Genomic DNA, 27,223 nt, shown 5'->3' with positions numbered 1-27,223 from the left:
ACTGATCAGAGATAGTCAAAGACAACATCAACAAGGAAATGTTTTTCAATAGCCGCCAGCCCAATGAAGAAACCTCTCTGTGGTAGTTCAGGTGGCTAGAAATAATTGTTAAATACCATGCCCTAACATCTTAGAGGAAAGGAAAAAAAAAAGGGGCCACGTTGGATAAGGTGGTCTCCTGGATTCAGTGTACCTGGGAAAAAGATAGGATGACTTAGATTGTCAACTTGATTAGGACAACCTGAAGCCAAACAACAACAATGGCATCGTTCAATGATAAAAAAAACAACATAAAAGAATTTTATATTTCCATTAAAAATACATCTTGCAAAGATTTTTACATAAATTAAAGAAAGGAAACAAGAATTTTCACTGATTAGTTTTCATTAATATCACTGACTTGCTTTTAGAAATTATTATTCTTTCAATATAAAAGCCAATCAATAGTTTATTAATTAATTCAATGATGGAAGACACAAACAAAAAAACAAAGCACTGTACATAAATTATAAAACAAAAAGCATCATTATAATAAAAAAAAAGAAAGAAAGCAATTAGTTTAATAAATTTCATAAAATATGGCTTCTTGAGTACCATAAGAAGAATCTGTAATTTAAGTGAAAACAAATTCAATTAAAATATTCAATAAATGAATTCATAAAATAGGAAATGATAATTAACTTATTTCTAGCATTTAAAAAGTAAACAGTAAATTTTTTAAAAACTGAAATTGGTTTGTTTAATATTCCTATCACAAAATTATAAAATCTGAAATAATGTTGACTTTAGAATTTTACTTCTTAGAAAACTAAATTTTTTGTTTAACTTTTTACCTCACAAATCCAGGACTGAAAGACAAGATTGAAAACAAGTTCAACCAAAGATTACAATTAAAATTTATGATTTTACTTTAAATTATAATAAGTTAGGATATATATATTACATAGGTGAAGGTAAAAATAATAACAGCTACTTTATGAAACCATAATGGATAAAAGAAAGTTACCCTCTTTAAGATTTAAATTCAAAAACTCAATGTTGCATGGTATTTAGGCCAGTGCTTTACCATTTTCCCCCTCTCCATTGTTTAGTATTTCTAAAAAAAAAAGTCTGAGAATTTTAACCAAAGAGAAATGTAGAGTGATGTTCATGGTGTTTTCTTTAATGTCTGTGAAATAACCAGACATTTAACTAGGTTTTCTGAGATGCTGCTCACCTCAATAATTTTTTCTACCCTAAGTACAAGGCCTGAAATTTTAGGAGAAATTTTAGTACCAATTCCAGGGCTCAATTGGTACTTCTCCCATCAACCTTGAAAGGCAAAGTCAATCTCGGTAGAATTTGAACTCAGATTGTAAAGACGGACAAAATGATTGTAAACATTTTGTACAATATGCTAACTATTCTGCCAGCTCGCCACTTTAATAACAATAATTTTATTAACACGGAGGAGGCAATAATTATGTATTCTAATGAGTTACAATTTACATAGTTTATGTCACAAGAAATTAAAATCAATAGAGAGACAGATCTCTTTATCAGACTAATATTAATTAATATAATTAAAGACTTAACAACATCCAAGATAATTTAGTCTGTAATTAAGTATTTGAAATATTTTAATGAGATTGATATGAAACAAGTCCAGATAGTCTTTTACCATTTGGATGACTAACGTTTTTGTCTTTGTAATTAAAACCAGTCTCTGTGACAGACATTGAAAGTTGCTCACAAAAATATTTCAGTTGACAAAAGGATATTGCAATCGATTAAAAAAAATAAACATGTTATATAGATTCTGTGAGAGAAGGTATCTACTTGATATATTTACCTGATGCTCCTGGTATGTTTACCAAGATTATTACCTGGTATATTTACCTGTATGGTCCTTGCAGTTTTCTTTTCATTCCTATTCATATGAAAACCTTTGCTGTTTCCAAATATTTCTTCCTTACAAAAATACCTATAAGGTCCATACATCTTTGAGTAAGGGTTCTCAACCTTTTTAATATCTGGGCTAGATCCAAAACCTGGATTATTTTGGGGGGTACACCAAAGAAAAATAAAACAAGTCAATTAAAGAAAAATCTATTTATAGATGGAAGACCATCAAGGGCTGCTGGAAGAATGCATGTGGCTCTGGGAGCCACAGTTGAGAACCGCTATCTTTTAGAATTGGGCAATTATGGGTAAAGAAACAAACCTGTTCTTCTCTTTAATAAACTAAAGTCAGAAAGTAATTTACTTCAAGTCTAATGCTATTTTTTTTTTTAATTATTCCATTTTACCAACAGAAACATCTCAAGTGCAGCTAGTCTCTTCTAAAACAAAAATATTTAATTCTTTCAAGAATGAAATATATCAAAGTCCTTTTTCCCCAATTTAAAATCTTTGAGAACGTCTTCCTTCCTAACAATATTTCCTTCAATACCTACTAAAGATTCCTGTCAGTATCCAAAAATTAATTTGGTTCTTAAATGAATCTTGATGGAATACTAATTGGTACCTCCTCAGCCATTTTTCAAGACGTTAGGGAGGTAGCAGGCATAAGAAATCTTTATTCAAAAACATTTGAAAACATCTTCCATAGAATTCATTTTTACCCAAGTGACTAAATTAATGGTGCCAGCCCAACGTTTTCTTAGTTCATGGCAGGCACTCCATCCACTACAGCTAAATACTTGCTGTCTCTGAGACTCCCATGGCTATGCTGATGGAAGATACCAGTTTTGGATTTTAAAAAAATCACCAAAACAGAAAATTGTTATTAACTTTATAAAATTGATATGAAACATTTTCTATCCAAAATGACTGAGTTGATTAAAGTTTGTTGGCAATATATAACAGACTTTCTGGTAAAGTTAATCTGGAAAGACTGGTGCCTTGTCTAACGAAATGTTTGTCTTTCATAAATTTAAACAAATTTCTAAATCAAGAAAGAATTCCATCATTGAGTTTTATATTTACTCTCTCCTTGTCTCTACTTCTGCCATGAAGAGTGAGAAGAGTTTAATAATAATAATAATAATAATTATACATACATACATATATATATATATATATATATATATATATATAGGAAGCACAAAGCCAACTACTGATAGAAAAAAGTTCTTAACTCTTAGGTCCTGTTTGTATATTCTTGAATTACAAAACAAAGATAACTTCTCGTTAGCACAACAACCTAATTTACAGGTTTGGTTAATTAAAAATATTAACTACCAGGACAACATTGTTCTATAATATCATCATCATCATCATTTAGCATCCGTTTTCCATGCTGGCGTGGGTTGGATGGTTCGACTGGGGTCTGGAAAGCAAAGAGGCTGCACCAGTCTGATCTGGCAATGTTTCTACAACTGGATGCCCTTCCTAATGCCAACCACTCCGTTAGTATAGTGGGTGCTTTTTATGTGCCACCGACCCAGGGGCCAGAGGAGGCTGGCATCGACCACGATCGGATGATGCTTTTTATGTACCACTGGCACAGGAGCCAGTCAAGGTGGTGCGGGCATCGGCCACATTCAGATGGTACTTTTTACATGCCACCAGCACAGAAGCCTGTCAGGGCGAGGGGGCTGGCATCGACCACAATCAGATGGTGTCTTTCTTACGTGCCACCGGCACAGGAACCACAACTACAATTCCCATTTGATTGTGATTTTATTTTATTTTGATGTTGATGTACTTCACTCAAAAGGTCTCCTCAAAAGAAAAAAAAAAAAAATACAGATTTGCAAACAAATTGAAGTTTAAGCTTTAGGTTCCAATATTCAGTGAAACTAAATAAGAACTGACAAGACCAAAACAGAATTGGTTCTATTGGTCACAAAGTTGTCAAACTGGAGTAAAATAGAAGAATGTACTGTGTCACATTTTGTACCAAAAGGTATTCTAGCAAAAAGAATTTTAAAAGATAAACTAAATTATGAAAACTAATTTAGAATTCCAATTAACAGGATATACACAACGAGCACAAACTGACTCAAACTCGCTCCTACACATGTCTGGAGTCTTCGACTTGGCCTGAGCATGGACTCAAACCCAAATGAAATGAAATGAAATGAAACAGTTTTGATAATTTTTGATACCAACCTGCCTGGTGCTGCCCCGGTTTTTATGATAAAAACTTCCTGTTCAAAACTTGATCTAAATTAAAATCTACAGAAATTTCATGCTAATTCATTTTTCAAACAGCAGCTAAAAAAATGGTAAAGTTATTTCAATTCTTCGTTATTTTCAAAATTGAAACAAATACGGTGCATTTGAACAGAAACATGGTGACAAAAGTATTAATGAAAATTTTGTTAAAGAAATTCTATCCATCAAAATTGCCACGCAATTTTAGAGAGAAAATATTCACAAAAATCTCTACTTTCAGAAAATAATTTCTAAATTTTCCTTTTTGTAAATTGATTTTAGCTGCAATTTGAGTTTATAATACCAAGAATCCAGTTTCTAAATGAAGAGGAATTTGATGGTGTAACAAAAGAACAAGAAAATCTGAAATCAGAAAAGGAAATATCTTAGAGCAAGGATTCTTAATCCCCTTATAATTGCAAACAGCTGAAGGACTGCCTCGGTGTCTCTTCTCTCCAAACTGCTTCACCAAAAAGAAATAATCATCATCATCATCAGACCCATTTAGACGCCAAAATGACTTTGAAAAAATGCCACAGTTTGGTTTCACTTGACAAATGGACAAACACGAATGAAATATTTTACAGAGTCATAAGAGACATTTTTGCAGGAAAAACTGATGAAAAACAATGGCAGTAAATGCCAAAATATAAATTGATCAAAAACAAACCCAAACTAAACAAAAATACCAGTCGTTAACAACTAATTAATTGTAATTATCATCATGCAAAATAGACACAGCATCAGTTACAGAAACCAGTTTGGTAAAACAAACTCTTTAAAGATAATTTTTTTGTTTAAACTGCATGGAGCAGCTGCTTTATCCATTTTTTACTACAGAAGCAATAAAAAACACAAAATTGAGGTCAGGAAATGAGAGCAAACCCCAAACCCCCTGGGCATAGCAGAAGGGGAGTTCTTCCTACGTCTACAGAAGAGAAACAGCATACATTCATTTCCATTTACAAAGGAAATTGAAATAAATTAAGTAAAATATGTGGTTGGGTGCAGAGTGAAGTGGCACCTGGCACTGGCACTGGTGACCACAAGACCTGCAAGACAAAGATCGCTCAGCTAAGATGGTAAGTGGTATTGAAGGAAATGTGGCTTTGTGCCAGGAGATGAGATCTTAAACTAGGATAGGGGCACAGAAACAGGTATCATGCTCTAGAGGAGATGCATGGTTACCCCAGTTGGAGAGAGAGAGAGAGAGAGAGATAGGAAGAGTAAGGGACAGCGAAAGAAATGGTGACAATGTGCCAGGATGTGCTCTTGAGGTAAAAGGATGCGAATATAAATGGAATGGAAGAGGATTGTTCAGGGTGTATGAGTAAGGAGCTCATGGAGGTACAAAAGGGAGTGAGGAATGCAGGGAGGGATGAAATCATCATTTAACGTTTGTTTTCCATCATGGCATGGGTTGGACGGTTTGACTGAGGACTGGTGAACCAGATGGCTGCACCAGGCTCCAATCTGATCTGGCAATGTTTTTACAGCTGGATGCCAACCACTCCAAGAGTGTAGGGGGTGCTTTTTATGTGCCATCGGCACAGGAGCCAGTCAGGCAGGCCTGGCATCGATCACGTTTGGATAGTGCTTTTTATGTGCCACTGGCACAGGAGCCAGTCAGGCAGCCCTGGCCTCGACCGCATTCAGATAGTGCTTTTTATGTGCCACCGGCACTGGAGCTAGTCAGGGGACACTGGCATCGGCCACTTTTGGATGGTACTTTTTACATGTCACTGGCACCAGGTATATAAAGATAGGAAAGAAGTGACAGTAATGATACAGTCGGCAGAGGGAGGACAGGAGAGAGAGAAAGAGAATTAAGAGAGCAGTGTTGGGCTGCAGCAGTCGCGAGGAGAGAGGCATACACACACACACACGTGAGTGCATGTGTTTGTACATGTATGTGCATATTTGTGTATGTGTATTTTTGAGCATATGTGTTTGTATGTATGTCTCTATATCTGCATGTTGACGGTGAGCTGACAGAATCGTTAGCACATCGGGCAAAATGCTTAGCGGCATTTCATCTGCCATTACGTTCTGAGTCAATGTAATCGACTTAATCCCTTTGTCTGTCCTTGTTTGTCCCCTCTGTGCTTAGCCACCTGTGGGCAATAAAGAAATATATATCTGATGTTGACATTGCTTTGTAAAAGAGTTCTGGTTTTGTTTGTGCTGTAACTTAGCAGTATAACAAACAGAGACTATTAAGCACCAGATATTGATATGTTTGAGTAAAACCTTTTACATTGCACACATGAATGCAGTCCAATGAAAGCAAAAGAAAAAGCAGATCAAAGTTTAGTCTCAGAATGTTGACACTATTGACAAGAAAGTGTAAAAAAAACAACAGCAAAAAATTAGTGAAAACCTACAGAGAGATGCTATGCAAAAGGTTAAACAACAAAGGGTTCGTTTCCACTGTGCGGCACCTTGGGCATGAGTCTTGTGAGCGGATTTGATAGAAGGAAACTGAAAGAAGCCCATCATATATGTGTAGGCTTGTGCTTACATTTGTGCTCTTTGAGTTGTGAGCTATGAAAGGGTGTTGCTTTTGTCAGTTCTTTTGGCCTATAAAACAACGCTTCAATAATATATTCATCTAACCCGTGCTAGTATGGAAAAAACAGACATAAAATAAATGCTGTGAAACTTAGACCCACTTTTACTTAAATAAATATGCAGCTGTTGCTCACTGAAGACTAGGTTATTAAGGAAAATGAGATGTTAATCAAATGTCACAAATGGGTGCTGATTAAAGACTTATGATTAAAGACTTCATTGATAAAACGGATCACTGTTAACTAACACGAAACATCAGAAATTGATAAAGAAAATTACATATGACAGCACAGTAACGATAATGACACCATTACTATAATTAATAAAAGTATTATTGCAAACCCACAGAAACATCAATTCTGTTGAATAAGACAAACATTCTTCACAAACATTCTTAGTGGAACAATCTTGACTACATTTTTTTTTTAAAAAGCAGTGAGTGAGTGTGTGTGTGTTCTACTCGCTTTTTGTTGTAATATTAATATGAAATGTAATTTTAAAGTCATCAAGATTTTAAGTGATTAAAAATATTTGCATGCATAATTAAACTTATGATAAAACCATTTTAAGTTTTCTAAGATTACTAGATAAGCCCAAAATCTTTGACAAGAAACAGCTGCAAAATTAATCAGTTTACAAAAAAAAAAAAAACTACACAAAATAGGTTTTTTTTAAGTAGGAGAACACCATGCTTGAAGCTTCAACTCAATACCTACCAACAATAATTGGTGCCGAAAATTTGTCTTCTGATAAGAAAAAAAAGATATCTATATATATATGTATAAAAAGTGTCAGCTATTTTATACACACCACAAATTATTGTGAGCATATTATATATATATAAACAACTTAAAATTTATAAATTTATTATAAAATTAAAATTTAATTGTAATGTTAACATTATTCCCTTTCTATGGCAAGTTTTACCATTCTGATATGGGTTGTATTGGAGAGCAAGACTGCATCTTACAATGCTTCTTCGTCCTTTATCATCTCACTTGTGATGGTCACCAAAGTTGCCATATCGGATTTCTTTTCTTGTGATCTATCTTTGCAACAGAAACAATTCACTCCCACCTAACATGTACAACTAATTAGGGCAGTCACCTGGTTATCAGGAATGTATATTCCGGGCCCACCGAATGAACACTGCTCACCCACCCAAAATGGTAAATTTTTCTTCCTAATAATTGTTCTTGGAGATAGAATGATAGAGTCTTGTTATACTTTGTTTCCAAATGTAATATATACACACCCTTGGAGGCGCAATGACCCAGTGGTTAGGGCAGCAGACTCGCGGTCATAGGATCGCGGTTTCGATTCCCAGACCGGGCGTTGTGAGTGTTTATTGAGTGAAAACACCTAAAAGCTCCACGAGGCTCCGACAGGGGATGGTGGTGATCCCTGCTGTACTCTTTCATCACAACTTTCTCTCACTCTTACTTCCTGTTTCTGTTGTACCTGTATTTCAAAGGGCCGGCCTTGTCACTCTGTGTCACACTGAATATCCCCGAGAACTACGTTAAGGATACACGTGTCTGTGGAGTGCTCAGCCACTTACACGTTAATTTCACGAGCAGGCTGTTCCGTTGATCGGATCAACCGGAACCCTCATCGTCGTAACCGACGGAGTGTTTCCATCCTTATACCCACCCAGACTGATGTTGGAGTTGTCAGTAGAGAAAGAAATAGCTTCAAGTTTATATAATCTATAGTAAAGACAACAGTAACAGATTCAACATAACGGACCCCAGAGATAACAACTCCCCCCCTCCATACATCACTCTCTCCCTCTGCAATAACTGTTGACACCAACAAAACAGGCCTTGCAAGAAGCTGCTGTTATGCAACTGCTGTAGCATATACTATGCCCACTCACTACCACTGTTGTGCAGCATAAGATTCACAGAAATCTCAACCAAATGTCAACAAGAATAACACTTGTCTAAACTTTCCATCTGCAGGTCATAGTCACAGCTGGAATTCTAAGTTTACCATTTAAGCAACAATACTTCACTACATTGAAAGAAACTTGGGCTCTCAGATTATTATTATGCAGTGAAGTGCATCTAAGTGAAGTGCACCACTTGTGCATTGTTTGCATGAAATGTAAAACAGTAAATTCTTGTTTTTCCTTCTTTCTTGTATTCCTAACAAAACCATTTCTTTTTTTAGAGATTACACCTTTATATGGCTGAAGCAGGAAGACCAAAAATGGCTTGAAAGTCATAATATGCCGGTAGGAAATAACATCTCTAGGTGAGACAAGCTGACACTGAATTAACTTCGCTGACTGACAGGTGACGGTCGTTTAGAGAATGTGCGGGCTAAGACTATGCACCTTCATTGGTCAGTTAAAGTTGAGACAGTGTCACGTGACAACTTGCTGGGGCTGCCTGCTGGAGCCTAGCAGCAAGTATTTAAAGGGAAAAAATTTGACAAGTCAGTCAGTCACCGGCTGACACTCGTTGACGCTTACACCAAAGAGGCCAGGGAACAGAAGAAAGAAGACATGCACCCAACACCAGAGCTGAAGACACCTCCGAAAGGGGGGGGCACGCCACATCAAAACGGTAGAGGAGTAGGGGCCGAAACTGGACGTGGTTCCTCCTGATGATGTCTTGAGCTAACTGGATCCTATAAAGGAGCTGTTGTGGTAGCAGACCACGAAACACAGTTGTAATTCCTCCTTATTGTCCCGGAAACTAATTAACTAATTAGGAACTAGCAACACAAGTCTACCCTTCCAAGGATTTTCTCTGGTTGTTAACCATTCTAAAATACGACACCAGATCATCAGCATCCAGTCAGATAAGCAAACCAAACCTCTCTTGCAACACTATGAAGTATTAAGATTAAGAAGGAAGGTTTGAAGATGAAGCTATTTCCTAACCTATTTTCCCCAGGCTTCACAATAACTTTCCAGGAAAATGTATGCCCCCACCAGTGGTTGGGGAAAAAAAACAACTTTATTTTTAATATTTTACCACAATTATTTACTGTAAAAGACTATCATTAACTCTTTTATTAAGTATTGAGTATAAACAAAAAAAGTGCATTATTGATTAAGAAAAAAAAGTGAAACTTGTGCCTGGTGACCACAGCACCATGCCCTGCCACAATTTTCTCAGGCCCCATGTTGGGAACCACTTCTTTAAAGGGTAATTACAGTAAAACTAATTATTTTAATTCTAAACAACATCCTCTTGAAAGCCCCATTCCTGTAATAATGCCATTACAGAACAATAAATTAACAGGGGAAGAGAGTAAAGTTTTCTCCCTTGCATTAGAGAGTTCCTTACTCCCTTCAAAATGAATGTGAACAAGGTTAGTATGAATCTTGTGACATCCTGTGTTTCAGGAGTAGTTGACCGACAGAGTCCCCAAATGCTATTAGGTCTTACAGGAAGTTAAGAGTCAATAGACAGTTATAATTTGAAGAAATAAAACTTGATTATTTTGCATCTTTTTGAATTTATAACAATCCTTGTAAACAACGTCATGATATAATGTTCAACAGAAATTATCACCAAACAGCATTCTACGTAAAAATTGCCAAACGTTTTCTCAGGAAAAATTAAAACTGATAAAAGTATGATCGTTATAAAAAATAATTATCAATATTAATGCAAGCAATCGATATATTTCTGGTATTTATTTTATCAACCCCAGCCAGATTTAAACTAAAAAAAAGTAACTGAATTATATATTTAAAACCACAAACATAAATACATATATTTTGTAAAATGTTGTTAATTAATAAATATTATTGATTTATTGTTTTGGCATCAAAATTTCACTATCTTTGAATTATATCTAACTCTATAAAAAATTTCAATACTTTTCATTGAAAATATATTTGAAGTATTATTGCTATAAAAATTTATCAAAAGTTCAGTATGAGAAAATAGTTACATAGATTATTAATTGATATAAGTATTATTTAAGAAAACCTTTAAACAATACAGATAAGTTGGACAAAGTATGTAAAACGATGTCAATAAATAAAGACATGATGCTATATCACTCTATGTAGATTGTTTAATGCTTCAGTTATATCCCAGGAAAGAAACATAACACACCAGAATGAAGTATGAACCACTGTCTTATATTTGCTAAAGGAAATGCTTCCCCAAAATGTAAAAGAAGCATTCAACATAGAGTGATGTCTTGTCTCTGTCTTTATTCATTGACATCACCTGACAGATTTTGCCTAACTTCTCATCTGTATTGCTTAAAGGTCCGCTTAAAAATATTTCAAACAAATTACAAAACTTGTTTAATCTTTTAATCATACATAAAGGAAACCATTTAGTTTTTATTACATAACTCAAGACAAAATATAAGGCCGTTTTTTTTTGTGAATCAAGAATTAATGTCTAATTTAACAGCAACATTGCAAACTGGGTTTTAACAAAATATTTTAGATTATTGTTTAGGATTAGATATGCTTAAATATGTAGCTTTATTTATATTTAGAAAATTACTATTTGTAAATCTCACAACAAGAGATATTCAGCAACAATACTTTGGAGTAAAAATTGTTTGCCAACATAACATGGCAGTCCTGGTTTAGGACAAATGTTGCCGTAATTTAGCCCCAGGAGACATCATCACCAGCTGGCGATACAATATGATCTGTGTCCTTATATTTTCAAACAAGGCAATCTAGCACCCCAACTCAGCTCAAAACAATATCTGTGTATCATTTCCGGGTTATTTCCCTTCATCAGCACAGAATAATTGTTCGGCTATTTATACTTAAATTATTTATATTTAAACTGCAATTATAGATTTTGGGGTTGCAAAGTTTAAAGAGGTGTTTCAGTTGTATTTATTTTTCTGTGAGCTAATCAAACAGTATGAATCACTAGAAGCAAGTATGGTTATGAAATGATGAGGACTGTCTAGTTACGTACCATCGATCTCAGTATCGCTGATCACTTCTTCAGCTGGAACAGAAATGGTACAGACTTCAGAAAAAATACAAAAATAAAAGACTTCTTTTTAGTTACAAATAAACTATTAATTACCATCAAAGATGATTGCTTTAAACAGAGCAAAGTACAATTGTTTCGTCACTAGGAACACTAGAAACCTAGGGGAATAGAGTTGATTCAATAATAAACAAAAGTTGTGGTTTTTGAGGGTTTTTTTCCTATTCCAGTATGATAAAGTTATAGAGTTTTTCACAGTTGATAACAGAAAAACAAACCAGAGAAAACTAGAACCGATAAAAATACTTAAAAGAGCTTTGGGATTCCTAAGACAAGAATTTGTGAGTAAACTTGGATAAGGGAATTCAAGAAAATGAAAGAGTTACAGAAAAGGAAGGAAGAAACTGAAAATATGGAAAAAAAAAAAATTAAACGTTTTTAGTGATGGGCAAGATTCTTCAAAAAATGAGTTTTGTTTTATAGAGACATTTAAATGAGGATCTCACAACAAATTTCAATCAGTTTTGTTTATGGAAGTCTAATAAATATTCCAGAAACCAATATGGACTACATTTTCCTTGTTACTGATTACACTGCCATAAAAATAGCCTTTCTTTCAAGCAAAAGTCCAATAAAAGACATTGTCCAAAGCCATGTTTCAAGAAATCATAAAAATGCTAAGCATTGAACATACTCTTCTCTGAAAGTTTTCCAGATCAAAATTAAAACTCTTATACAACATCCACCTTAAAAATTCTGTATTGTATGAAAGCTACAGGCTACAAATCCAGTGAAGTCATCAAACCTGTTTTTTATTTTTTCCTATCTATTGAAAGTCAGCCTGAATAATGACATTTCTTTCCAAATATTTTCATAAACCAGTTATGAATGACAAACTTTCAGAAGTAGGTCAGTGAAAAAGAAATATCTATTTAAAGAATTCTAAGAGAATCTAAGTTTTGTCAGGTTCTTGGAGAATTTATATTCTTCAAGTAGCAATTTGTTCAAACATTTCGTAAATAACTTAACAGACTTAATTAAAGGAAATTAGAGAATAGACCCATTCCTCTCTCACACACACATACAAAGAGAAACTCTCAACCACACTAAATTCATAAACCTCTCCTAAAAGTGCTTATCATTTTCCTTCAAGACAATTTATTACAGTCATAAACTCTACTGGAAGTAAAACAATACAACCCCTAAAACAGCATCAATATAGTTGTACTCTTATAGTTGCCTTCAAATTTTACCATAAAAGAAAACACTGAGATACAAGGCTTGGAAAGAAGCTACTGTAAAACTTGGCAGCAAGAATGAATATGGTAATTGTGAAATTGGATCACAACAGCACAAGAACAAACACCACAGCAATTAGAAATAACAAAGTTGTAGTGAATTTAGCATCTGACGGCTGTTGTGGGTTAGATTATTCCAGAAGAACTTTCAGTGTAGCACCAAAACCAACGGCTTACCACAGACATAAGAGATTTGTTTCGTGTGCATACTGACATCAAAATTTGGTAAAAGAGGGAACTTGGTGGAGCTATAAGACCAATGAGGTTTTAAAAAAGGACTTTGCTACAGAAGGTAATTATGGTAAAGATCAAAATTATGATCGAGGTTGTTTGTAATAAACGATAGAGATCAGAAGTAAGATATAGTCATAATTACATCAACGACAGGAAATAATTAAGATTTAAGGGGGGGGGGTGACTGTACAATAATTAAAATATACAAGATTAAGTGATGAAGATTATCAGATAACATCCAGTTACCTACCATCGGGATCAATATCACTGACCACTTCTTCGACTGGAACAAAAACAGGAGATGCATCAATAAATGGATAAATGAACAAATTTCTGAACACAGCTGATTAGTATCAAACCACAAAAATATTTCTGGATTAGTTTTTGAACAAAGCAAACGTTTGGCAATCGTTTCCAATAATTTCATCCATTTATGCAACAGAAATGAAGAGGGATTGCCTTAAAAAGTTATGAAAGTAGAGAAAGTTCTACAACCCTAATGAAAGAAGACATTTCCTTTAAGATTGTACCATAGATTGTACTTTAATATTTACAATAGAAAACGGTTAATAGGGCTTCTTTTTTTTTTTTCGTTTTTCTCCAGTCAGACATCATACTCAACAGAAACAAATAGTAATATTGAATTTTGAATATTAAACAAGTTATACTACAAACAGATATGACCCAAAATTAACTGTTTATGAACAGCAGCTGCTGTGAACAATTATAAAGATATTTGAAGGTTCTAAAGTTGAAATAACATGCAAATCAACCAGAAGGTACCTACCCACTCCAACTGGAGGTGGTAAATCTTCTGTTAAAGTGAAACAAAAAATAAAAATAAGTAAATAACATTGATATTTTAAAGAATGTATAATGTTATTACACAATCAACATTTGAGTACCGAATTAGACACAGGACCTTGGTTATTCACACAAAAATATTCACCAGGTTAAATCACTTAAAAGCAGCTGTACATACACATACACGCACTAATATATATATATATATATATATATATCAACAATGTGTGCATTAGAATGGCAATGAAAAGCTATGAATGTTTCCTGTGGTTATACAAAACAAATCTAATCTAATTTTGACAGTTCTGATCTTTTATTAAAAAGTTAAATTGGAATAAATGGCAACGATAGGCTGGAATCCATTTCTAAAGAGATTTTAAAAATTATCAGATATCAACTAACTAAAGTGGCATACTTTGAAAAAAATGGTGAAGAAAGAGAGAATCAGGAATAACTAGTTACCTACCATCAAAATCAATATCACTGACTTCTTCCACTGGAACAGAAACACGATGGAATTCAAACAAAGATACAATGGAATAATACACATTTATGTCAAAGACTTATTAGTCTTTGCACCACAGCAATATTTCTAGCTTAATTTTGGACAAAACTTTATAATCTTTAATCCCCTCAGTAACAACTATAGAATAAAGTTTGATTTCTTTGACAAATTAAACTTTTATTAAATTTTATTTACAAAAAACAAACAAACTAATTAACTAAATTTCATACCATATTTAAAATCTTGCTTAGGGTTTATTCTCATAATAAGAAAGCTTTCTGCTCAACAGAAATCCATAGATTTTATAAAACTTTGCAAGGTGATTATTAGTAGAATAATTATCACCAAAGAAAAAATACAAGAAATATTTCAAACAGTTTGTGCCTTAAACATCTTCCAAAATGATTGCTCAAAAGGACATGATACAATAAAATAGAAAGGCCACATTATACATTTACACAGTTCTATTTGTAGGTCCTAACTATCTATAAAGAAATCTTTTCTTCAGAAAAATTTAGAGTTTAGCCGAGATTTTATTCTAACTGATGATTGAAGCATTGATATGATCAATAAGAAATCTTTGCTATTTTATGCTAATATTTTGGTTGATGTAACTAAAGGATCATAGGACTGAACTGAGATTTGTGAATTTATAGGATTGTACATCTTCAATGCACAATAATTCTTGAAAATGTCCCTAATAGCATTAACAAGTGAATATCAGTTTATTTCCTGACATGAAATCTTGACTATGCTGCTCGTGATTATAATAATGCATTAAAAGAGAGTGCTTCCAAAGATAGGACTCATTATATATATTGAACAATGCTAATGATCATAAACTCAGTAGGAAAGAAATACTATATAGTATAATACTATATAGTATAATCCAAACTATAGTTTAAATGTTGGTCCAATGATGCCAAAAGTTTCATAAATTTTATAAATTAACATTTCCCCATAAACTGTTGATATTATAACATTAAAAATAATATTGTGGTGAGCTCCAGTTGCATTATAACAGCTTGGGCCGCTCCCTTAGCTATTATATAACTGAGAAAGCCTTGAAACATTAATGCAGCAAAGAACAAAACTCTATGTTTATGTGTGCTGTGTCTGGAAGCTAATTTGGGAGGGGGGGACTTTTTTTGAAAGCTGTTTTTTATTAGTAAAACCTTCCACAGTTAATCTCTATAGAATGGTGATGCCAGCAGCAAATATTTTTTTCTGTTTGATTCTGTTTCCTGTATTGTGTTGCATTGGGTCCTCGTTGTAAATGCAGGATCAACCAATGAGAAAGTGTCATTCCTGTTGAAGTCTGACACAACAGTTGAAGTCATGAAGTTTACAACGTCCAACCTTTACACTGAAATTTCTTTATTGCACAGGTTGTCTGTTCTGTTCTGCAAATCTTTAGTTTCATGTTGACCCGAACGATTTTCATTCCAGTATTTTTGTAATTTACTCTGACTGAGTTTATAGGGAGGCATGTTACATGTTCTGTTTTAAGACATATTCAGCCACTCTGTAACTCAGGTGCACTTGGTTCTTCTAGTGTGTGTGTGTAGTAGTAGTAGTAGTAGTAGTATACTACATAAGCTATATATGTGTTGGCTTTTGTTTTTTTACTGAGTGCTCTATTGATTGCATCAACATAGGTGAATGTGTTGTTTGGTCAACTAATATAGATTAATCTGTAGAATAATCTAATAATCTCTTCAAGGCATCCATTATTAATTAATGTTCGTTTCACTTGTAACATTTCTTTATCACCATCATCTGTTTTCCATGCTGGCATGGATTGGACTGGTTGTCACAGTTATTTTGCACAATCCATTTTGGGCACAATTTCTATGTGTGGGTGTCTTTTTTAACACCTACCACTCCACAGTATCTTTTGAATGTATTTTACTGTAGCACAAACATGAGTGAAGTCACCAATTCAATGTTTGTTTCACTCCACAGGTCGACAGTCCTACTCCAGTGCTGGGTGTCAGCAATGGTTGCAGTCATTTATTTATGGGTGGGGACGGATCACTCTCGGTGGGTATGTAAAGGCATTTATGATTTTTGTGTATACTGAAGTCTTTTATGTGTCATTCCTTATCCTACACTTATTTCCCAAAAGAGGAAATAGCTATTAGGCTAGAACTATGTGTGATTGTAAATCTAAGAATGGAATTATTTCCAAGATCAACTTAAAGACCTGTTCTTCCCTATTTCTCTCTCTATAAATATATCATTGACATATCTATAAATATATCATTGACACCCGTGCCGGTGACATATCCCGTGCCGGTGACACGTAAAAACACCATCCGTTCGTGGCCGTTCGCCAGCTCTGTCTGGCACCTGTGCAGGTGGCACGTAAAAAACACCCACTACACTCGCGGAGTGGTTGGCGTTAGGAAGGGCATCCAGCCGTAGAAACACTGCCAAATCTGACTGGGCCTGATGAAGCCTTCCGGCTTCACAGACCCCAGTTAAACCGTCCAACCCATGCTAGCATGGAAAACGGACGCTAAATGATGATGATATCTGCTGTAAATGATGAAGTCTTGCTTAGGGATACTACAAATGAGGGCCTAGGGACAGAATCCATGGAGCCACCTAGGAGTACAGATCATTATGAAGCTAAGCAAATCTTTATTGTTAACAATGGAAGTAAAATACAAATCTAAAATCAATTCTCAAAGATGGCATACACAAACTATGAACACCACCAGCAGCAAACCTTTGAATTATAAGCTGACGTTTGCTATTTTGTCCCTTCTAAGCAGTATTCCCAGAATCCTTTGAATATATATATATATATTGTGTCCTTTTCTGTAGAAGAGCGTAGGCTCGAAACATAAAAGACTTTTTCAATTCCTGAGCATTATACTAATACATCTGTTTGCTTTCTACACCACCTGTCTTCGTCTTGTTTTTTTCATGAACTCTCCCCCTATATACATATATATTCAAATATTCTTTGTTGTTTATAATTGCATACAATATTTAGAGAAAAATTTAAATTTTAAATTCCTCTTCAAATATATTGTTTTATCCTTTGGGAGTGTGCAAAGTGACCAGTGGACATTCCTTCAGAAAACTACAATATATATTTTGAATTGAGAAATGACAAGCTGAGTCAAGTGCTGACGAATATAATAGGCCTTAAATCGAAAAGGTTTTTTTAGGTAAAACTTGTCATAAAACTGTCTTATTTTACTTACAAAACAACTTACAAACAGAAAACCTTAAATACTAATCAAAGTTTTATTTGAGATAATTCTTAAGAATAGTTATAAAGACTTCCCATTTAAAACACTAAATTCTATTGTAATGCAGAAGACTCGGGTGTTTAGAGTAAACCTATATTTGTTGTATAAATATTGAGGAGAGAGAGAAAAATAATAAAGATCAGGAAGAGAAATGACAAAACATGCAAATCAACTATGAGGTACCTACCCTCATCAATTGGAGGTGGTAAGTCTTCTAGTCATGTAAAATAAAAGTCAAAGATATAAATAGAATCACTTTGAATCAATGCCATAATATACATAGGAGTCTATCAATTCAATAGCAAAACAGACATTCCAGATTGTATGACGGACACATGAAAAAAAAGAGCCTAGTTTTAACAGCAACCAGGAAATTAGAAAAAGGAAAATTGTAATCTGTAGAAAAGGACTTCATTGGAACAAGGAGTTTATAATCCCCTTAATTCATGGATATACATCAGAGACTATAAAGTCTTCACCATAAGAAGTTATGTACACACCTGAATGTGTGTTTCCACAGATTTTTCTAGTAAACATGTAGTTTAAGCATATTCACAAAGTAATCTTATGTGGCAGTGTTGTATTCTCGGAAAAAAATAAAATCCCTTTTATGTAACAATATTTAAGGTTTCCAATAGCAACGGGTTGGAAATCTGCTTCATCAAGTGTTCAGATTTAAATAAAAATCTCAACTTTCAAAAAATTATCCCAATCAATTAATGCCAACATCTTAACTGATGAGCGTTTCACTTGGCTGTTAAGTTACAACATTTCATACAACCAGCTTTATAACAAATATTTTATACAATCAACATTTAATATAACCGATGAAAAAAAATCCAGCCATTTTACTAAATGTGTTCAAATTCATTGAAACGTCCAGACAGGAAATCAAGTTATCAGAGAGACCAAATAATGTGGTAGGTTAACAATATCATCCTACATTTCACTGAAAAATACAAAACTAAATGATCAGAACTATCATCTAGCGGTTAGTTTACCTACCCTCAACATCAACATCAACATCACTGACCACTTCTTCCACTGGAACAGAAACAGGACAGAATTCAACATGGAATAATAATAATAATAATATACATTTATGTTAAAGACACTTTGTTAATTCTGGACAAAGCAAAGTTAGGATAATTATCTTCAATCCCCCTGACTAATAAATATAGAATAATGAATAACTAATGATAGATGGATTTAACTGGTCTGTCAGTCAATAAAAATCACAACTACAACAGCTGTACTCTCTAGCTGTCCCTAAAATAAGAAAATGGTGAAATATACCAAAATTCATTTTCAAGATAAAAGAACTTAAAAAATGAAAAAAGTACATATGTTAAAAGTAATTTAAGTTCTTTCGTATTTAATATGATTTTACTTGAGAATACATAAGTGAGAGATGGGCTGCTACAAAGAGGATAGAACATTGATTGGCTGTGGCGCAAAGGGCCATGGAGGAATATCATTACGAGAACATATTCAAAATGAAATAATTTAAGATTGGAGCAAAGATTACAATGTGATTGCAGAATACCAAAAGCACAAGTTCTGCTGGGCAGGACATGTTGCAGGGTTCCCAGACAAAAGGTGGACCTGTGCAGTTGCCAAGTGGTATACATGAGATCAAAAAAAAAAAAGCCACCTGGAAGTCTACCACAATGGTGAGAAGACAATCTAGTTAAGCAATATGGTTCAAGATAGAAAAGAATGGCACAATCAAGACAGAATTGGAAGTGCATTGTGACCAGCGGTGTATAACAGCATCTGGAGGTCTGGTCAATACTGTGAATTATTAAAAAGGTAAAGCGAGTTTGAATTTGAATAAAATTAAAATTGAGCAGATTTGTAGTGAGTATTAACATGGAACACACTGTAGTCACCAGATGGCCATGCCTGGGTATATTCTTAACACTGGTTCGCTTTAATGTGATAGAAAAGTCAATTTAATCCATCTTTTTGTAGTCATAACAAATTTATCTGAATCTATCAAAGTTGTTGGGTATTTCTAAGAGTGCCAGATGATGTATGAAAAAAAGCTGAAGCATGTGCGATCACACACAAACACAAATTTTGCAAGTAAACTTGCAAGTAGCAAATATTACAAACAGAAAGAATTTCTAAAAAAGTATGCCTCAAACAGAAATCCAAAATTAACCATTTATGAATTGCTACAAAGATTGTCAAAAGTATTAAGAATTTTCTATTTAAATTGCAAAGAATTATATATATATATATATATATATATATATATATATAAAGTTCTTGAAAAGAGAGTAAAGTGAAAAGAGCATGCAAATCAACCAGAAGGCAGGTACCTACCCACTCCAACTGGAGGTGGTAAATCTTCTATTAATGTAAAACAAAAATTAAAAATCAATAATAATATATTAAAGAATGTATAATATATTGTGATTACACTATCATCGTATATGTAATATATTACATTGTCATATATATGATATTATTATTATTATTACATTGTCAACATTTGAGTAGTGAAATAGAGTCAAGACTTTAGAAGTGCATAAAAGTACATTTTATCAACAGCATATCAATTAATAAAGTACAATGGTATAGTGAAAAAGTATAGAATATAATTAATTACAAAGATGATTTCAAAAGCACAATTATTGATAAAAGAAACTAAAAGATTTAAACAAACGAAAGCTTTCATCACTTTCTTCTGGCAGTTTTAGTGTTCTTTAAGTATGAACCCTAAAGATAAGAAGGACAGACTAAAGGTGGCTGACACCAGACCACTGATGGCATTTAAGATGACAAGCTACAGGGGGAGCACTGTGGATCAGTTGGTTGGCCTGTAGATCAGGGAATTCAGTCTTAAAGATTGGAGCAGATCAAAGTTTGGTAACAACATTCAAATGGCAATAATTGTAATTTTTTAGTCATATTATCAGGACCCAGAAGTTGTGTGTCCACATCCTCAGTGACCAGAGGGACAGAAAACAGCTTCATGGGCAACAAAGATAAAACTGGAGTGATGCTATCAAGAACTAAATAGGGAAATGAAGCCTGGCAGAGTGCTGAGACCACAACATGTGGTAACAAATGATGGTTGTGTTGGAGACCTTCAACACCCACTCACACGAATGGATACATCCCTCCCAGCCAGGTCTTCTCTCTAAAAGTCCAAGTTGAACTTCCCTCATGGTGGAAAAAAAAACCCATGGGCACAGAAAATCCTTTGAATATTTTTTTTTTTTTAAGCAGAAAGATATTCACAATAATGTCTATTCTGCACTTGAGTTTTAAAGAGATTTCAGATTAACAAGAAAACCAGGTTTATAATTTGTCATCTATTGAAGTGAGGAATGTCTAAGTGACCTCAAGCTTTCAGACAAGAATCCAATGAATTCTTTTGTCTAAACTGAACAACATTCATTGAAGAACACTGTCAGGGATAAACTAATCCCTAATCCACCAAGATCTACTAAAAGAAAACTTGTACACAAAAATTAGCAACAAACAGTAGTCCTCTCTAACAGTATTGGGTCATACCATAAATAATGTGGGTTTTTTGTACTTTTATTTTTCAAAATAAAGATAAATTTTTAAAAATCTAAAATATACTCTCCTTCATTTTCTACATTGCTCTTCCATGTATCTGGTAGACTTGCAAGGCTCCTTTTCAAAAATTCATTTGTCCATGACAAAAAATACTCCTCCAGTACTATTCTGACCTTGTCTACAGAATTCATATTTTTTCCATCCAAATGATTTTGATGACTGTCAAATAAATGATAGTCAGATGGGGCAATGTCCAGTGAATATGGTGGGTGGAGCACCTTTTCCCATTCAAACTGCTCCAGCCTTTGGAATGTCATCCTCATTGTATGTGGCCAAGCATTATCCTGATAGAACACCTTTCATCTTGAAACCAAAGATGGTCGTTTTTCTTCCAGTGCTGACTTAAACTGCTCAAAGTAGATCTTAGTTATCATTTGGTTTGGGTTTAAAAGTTCAAAGTGCACTAAACCTTTCATATTCCTCCAAACAGATAACAACACCTTACGTGGGTGAAAACTTTCTTTAGCCTGGGGTGCCAGTGTTTTTCTTTTCCCTACCCACTGTCTTTGGCACTTGACATTTTTATAGAGAAACCATTTCTTGTCACCAGTCACTAATCGGTCCACAAGAGGTTCGTTCGTGAGACGTGACAGCAAAGAAGAGCACACATTCACTCTCTGCATGCGATTAGACTGGGAAAGTTTGTGAGGAACTCATTGACCCAATTTGCTGATTTTTTCTGATGGCACGCAGGTGTTGCTGAATAGTTTGAATGATCAAATCCAAGCTTCTCTACTAGCTTCTCTACAGTTACAATGGGATCTTGTTCCACCAGGGTTTGCAGGGCGTCCTCATCAAACTTTACAGATCTTCCAGAATGAAGATCGTCTTCTAGGCTGTAGTTTCTAGTTCAGAATTTCTAGAACCACCATTGACACTGGCTTATGCTTATTGTTCCATCTCCATTATACTGCATTAATATTCCTCACAGCTTTTGTTGCATTGTTGCCTTTATTGAAATCATAAAACAAAATATGTCGAATATGTTCCTTTGTCACTTCCATTATAGCTTTGAAAAAAAATAACTGTTAAAATTGATCTGCACTCTTCAAAACTTGCACTAAAACCAAGGGCAAGGTAAAATTACTATCTGCTTTTATAGCAAGCTGATTCAGGTAGTTTAACCCGTCCCCTCCAACTTTTAGTTCATGCAATTGAAAAAAACTGTATTATTTATGGGATGACCCAATATAATTAATTCTCTCTAATAATATTCACAATGAAGTAGCATTGTCCAACAACATATGATCTGCTGAATTAAATTCAATGTCGGTGGAATTTTATATTACTTTGTCAGTTTGTGTGTGAATGTAATTATATACACATTCACAGAATTATACAAAGAGAAAGAATTGTTTTGACTTCACAAGAGCCTGTAGTACCCCCACCCCACCCCACCTGCTAACAATGAATAAAATGGTAAAAGACTGGGTCTGACCAGAACTAATACATAGCAGCATCATCTGGTTTACCTACCCTCAATGTCAGCATCATTGACCACTTCTTCAACTGGAACAGAAATAGGATAGAATTTCAACAAAAATATCAAAGAACAAAGGTGTAAAGCCATTGAAAGACTTAACGGGTTTAATCATAAACCACTGCAGTTGTTATTGATTAATATTGGAGATTAAAAACAACACTCAGGAACCCAACAATTGATTGATTATTAGTTGTTATCTAACGATATTGCATTCTGGTCATCTGGGGGGGGGGGGAATAAATTTAGGAGATTAAATATCTGACACGTTTTCAAATCTAACCATTCCTTTTAGTATTGGAGAGAGGTCTGCAACATCTGATCCATTTGTAGAATGCCTTTTCAACAATAAACCAATTAGTGTTTAAGATGAGAGTAAAAGACAAACGGGGGGGGGGGGGCTTAATGAGAAGTGTTACGTCAGAGTGAACAATGGCTGAACATTATAATATAAAGTGTGAAAGAAGAAAACATGAACAGCCACGTATTGACAGTTTCAGAACTGATAGAGAATTATTAATGGAAGCACAATTCAATCAGAAAACTCAGTAATGATATCAGTTGACTAAGCTAAAACTGCTGCCATACTTCTACTACATATGGCCAGCTGGATGAGAATGGTATTATCTTTGGTTTACAAATAAAAGGTTTCAGTTAGAATCCATTGTAAGGCTAGAGGGAGAGAAAGACACTAAGTCCAGCAGTCGGGGAACAGAGAGTTGTGTAAAGATAAACATTGGAGACAAGGTTGATAATGTAAAATTGTTAGCAATGAAACTTAACTTTATTCATATTAAAATAACATAGGAAAATAAATTAATACGTTAGTTAGGAAATCAATTAAAACTAAATTAAATGAAGGAGGAATACACAGATGGAATTTAATTGAACAGACAAATTCTTGTTCTTTATAAAATGATTTACTTTGCAGAACCTCAAATGCGTTTAGTTGTCAATTGCTGAAGACTAATTTAAGAGCATAAAAGAAAAGCTGAACAAGTTTGGGTCCACTTAAATATGGAAGGACCTTTCTTGCAGTAACTATCTCGAAAAAAGAAATTCTTCCCCCTACACAACTATGTAACATTTTATTAATTGTTCTTTATTCGATGCTTCCTTCGTAAATATATAAGGACACAGGAAATGTGTCGAAGCCGACAGGAAGCGTCGATGCTTCCTAGGGCTAAACAGCAGTGGTGTAATCCCCTACTGTCACGTTAAGTTGACAGTATACAACCTCTTTATTCTTCTTATTGGACTAAGTTCATGAAAAACATCAAGTGCAACCACACACACACACACAGTTCTCACTTTCTCCATATTTCTCATGTACCAGGGTTGGACATCACCCTTTTGCACAAACACAATTCTGAGAAACTGCAGATCCCTTTTGATGTTAGTTATCTGGGTTTCTTTGGTCATCTCTACAGACAGTGACATCTTACCTGCAATCCAACATCTTTCTCTGTCGCCTATTTTTACTAATATATAAGCAGCAAACCACAATAAATCTTTTCCCATCTAACAACAAGCCTTAGTGAAGGTGGCTGGCCTAGTGGTGAAGATCTACTCACAATCACCAGATCATGGGTTCAATTCCTAGACCAGGCGGTGTGTTATGCTCTTGAGCAAAACACTTCATTTGATATTATTCTTGTGCTGTGTGGGAACCAGCATTGCCAAAGAATAGACCCAACATCTCCTCTGCATCTCATAAAAGGCAACTGAAAGAGGCTGAGGGAGGATTTGCACTCTGACCTCATAAAACCCTCAATAGCTACCCCAAAACAGACCCATAGATTGGAGGGTTGTCACCCAAGTGGTGCAAAGGTGTCATGCACCAGGTGTAGGGTATCACTAACAAATGGTAGATGGAATGATGCATTGTCACAGCACCTTCCCCCGTACTACTACTTCCACCATATTTAGCATAAAAGACATCAAGGCAGTTTAAGAAATGCTTTAAAGTAGAGAGTTTTGCTGATCAGATCCACCTCATCATGTTTCTCTCTTTTGGGGTTGCAGCAGTGTAAGAAGACCTCAATGCTCACAGGCCCCACCTCAAACCTCAATACTCACAGGCCCTGTTTTAATGACTGACTGAAGGAGATTATAATGAAAAAACTGCATGTTTGCCACCTGACAGGTAAGCAAAATAATTCAATCAGAATAAATTAACAACTTCTTTGAACTGAGAGAGAAGAGGAGGACGTAATGTTGCAACAGATTCTAAGTCAACACACAAAGACTGTTTTCAGTTGTTGGTGCCTCTATGCACACACAGGGCTTAAAATAAGATTGCCATTTAAAAACCTTTTAAAATATACAAATTAATGTAAAATGTTATACTTTTTCTTTGCAATGAAAGCAAAAGCAACCATCACAATGCAACATCATCCACTACACACACACACACACACACACACACACACACACACACAGAGCGGGGCAAACAGTTGCTCAAGAAATATTTCAGTATCACAGCCATTTTATTCAAGAGGACCAAAAGACTGAATTAATCCTCATCCTTTAATATATATTTTTGTTGTGATTTTTCTTTGTTTTTTTATTTTTACTGATGAGGTTTGCATCTAATAATGGAATCGTTGTTCCACCTCAGTTGTAGTAACAATCATCATCATCATCATTGATGTGGTGTGAAATTAAGGTGAGTGGAACAAATATTATTGGACCTAAATATTTGCAGCAAACTCTTCTCTCTTTGACGCCAACTAAAAAATGGTTTTCATTTAGAGCATGGCTGATATAACAATACATAATTTTCTTCGAAAGTATACTTCTGGTATATCTTAACAACACATTTCAAGATTTAATTATGTCTTTATGAGGAAGGTAATTAAATGAATTAAATTGAACCAATACAACAGCTAGATATCAAGGTAACTAAAATTATGACTTTAGAAGTTTTAGTAAGTGGGATTCTATGACTACAGGAAAACTCCAGGAAGCATCATGCAAACCAGACAACTGATACCTACCCATAAAACTAGGAGGCGGCAAATTCTCAGCTTTATAAGACAAAAGATAGAACAAAATAAATACTGACAGGTTTGGGACAAAAATCAGGGTATCAGAAGTAAAAGTTTAAGTATCTCTTAGTAAAAAATAATAATAATTATAATTAAAAATAAAATTTATAGGTTCATTATAATTAAGTTATGTTGAAAAACTTGCCATGGTACTTTCAAGACTGGTTTTACAAAATAATGCCATTTGAATGGTAGAAAGACATTTCTCAGCTCAATGGCTCAACAGTAATTTAGCAATAATCCACAAATTCAATTCAAATTAACTGGAACTAATCCATCGTCATGTGAGGATTATAAATGAAACTGTGATAGAGTTGGCCCATGGTAAAAAGGAAGCTAATCTCTGTGGCACAATCAACCTCAGGGTTGGCCATATGAGACGGGGGGGAGGGCAAGAGGGAGGAGACAGAGATGTAACAAGTTGTAGGAATTTAAAACCTATTCTAAAGAGGTTGTTGATATTTGACGATGGAGTGAGTCTCTGCACAACTCAGCATTGAGTCGTGAAGAAAAGAGAAAAAGAACTGTACGAATACCAGGTGATATCACATATTGATATCTAATCAGTATTATGATAGAAATGTTTCAAACTTTGGTACAAAGGGGGAAGGGGTTAACTGATTATACTGACCCCAGTACATAACTGGTACTTTATTTGATTAACCCTCAAAAGGATGAGGGCAAAATTAGCCTGGGTAGGATTTTAACTCAGAACTTAAAAGAGCCAAACCCAATGCTGACAACAGTAATAACAACAGCAATCGCTTCTACTGGAAGGAGAAGGCCTGAAATTTGGGCGGAAGGAATTAAGTCAATTACATCAACCCCAGTATGCAACTGGTACTTAATTTATCGACCCCGAAAGGATGAAAGGCAAAGTCAACCCCGGCGGAAGTTGAACTCAGAACGTAAAGGCAGACGAAATACAACTAAGCATTTCGCCCGGCGTGCGATCAATTCTGCCAGCTCACCACCTTCATAATAATAATAATAATAATGATACTAATAATAATAGAATATTGCACGATACCTACCCTTACGATAAGTAGTTTGTATTTCTTCCTCTGAATGAAAGATAAAATCAATATCAATAGACTGTCACTGAAGTTTCAGAAACAAATATAGACACACACACACACATGCATGCACGCACGTACACACACACACATGCATGCATGCACGCACGCACACACACACACAAAATAGAAGTGATTTTCCTGGTCTAAAATCAAACAAATTTGTTCCAAAAACAATGCACAATTCTGTTTGGCTTTCATCAATTAATAGTTAAATCAAATTTAATTAAAAATATATACTTTGATGCAAAAGACAAATGGAAAC

The 27,223-nt window shown here is 34.5% G+C and overlaps 1 protein-coding gene and 1 long non-coding RNA gene across 51 annotated transcripts in view; one reads left to right on the top strand and one right to left on the bottom strand.

Annotated features, from left to right (window-relative positions):
- Positions 1-27,223, bottom strand: part of LOC115212809 — a 178,149-nt gene that overhangs the window by 28,870 nt on the left and 122,056 nt on the right. For 10 of the 50 annotated variants that reach the window (XM_029781522.2, XM_036503558.1, XM_029781523.2 and 7 more), the window contains 11 exons: positions 26,917-26,946; positions 25,832-25,861; positions 22,829-22,861; positions 20,087-20,113; positions 18,761-18,799; positions 17,943-17,969; positions 14,451-14,480; positions 13,968-13,994; positions 13,431-13,463; positions 11,631-11,663; positions 7,428-7,478 (listed from right to left, as the gene is read on the bottom strand). In XM_029781522.2, coding sequence (XP_029637382.1) covers positions 7,428-7,478; positions 11,631-11,663; positions 13,431-13,463; positions 13,968-13,994; positions 14,451-14,480; positions 17,943-17,969; positions 18,761-18,799; positions 20,087-20,113; positions 22,829-22,861; positions 25,832-25,861; positions 26,917-26,946 — 360 coding nt within the window. The remainder of the gene's footprint in view (positions 1-7,427; positions 7,479-11,630; positions 11,664-13,430; positions 13,464-13,967; positions 13,995-14,450; positions 14,481-17,942; positions 17,970-18,760; positions 18,800-20,086; positions 20,114-22,828; positions 22,862-25,831; positions 25,862-26,916; positions 26,947-27,223) is intronic. The other 40 variants (XM_036503563.1, XM_036503570.1, XM_036503569.1 and 37 more) reach the window with 21 other exon arrangements.
- Positions 1,711-22,241, top strand: LOC118763798. The gene is made up of 3 exons (XR_004999546.1): positions 1,711-1,723; positions 15,687-15,690; positions 22,060-22,241. It is a non-coding gene; the product is annotated as an uncharacterized LOC118763798 (long non-coding RNA).

The sequence above is a fragment of the Octopus sinensis genome, linkage group LG6 (genome assembly GCF_006345805.1).
Source record: "Octopus sinensis linkage group LG6, ASM634580v1, whole genome shotgun sequence".
Lineage (NCBI taxonomy): Eukaryota > Metazoa > Mollusca > Cephalopoda > Octopoda > Octopodidae > Octopus > Octopus sinensis.
The sequence above is the reverse complement of the archived record's forward strand: the minus strand, read 5'-3'. Positions and strand labels throughout refer to the sequence as shown.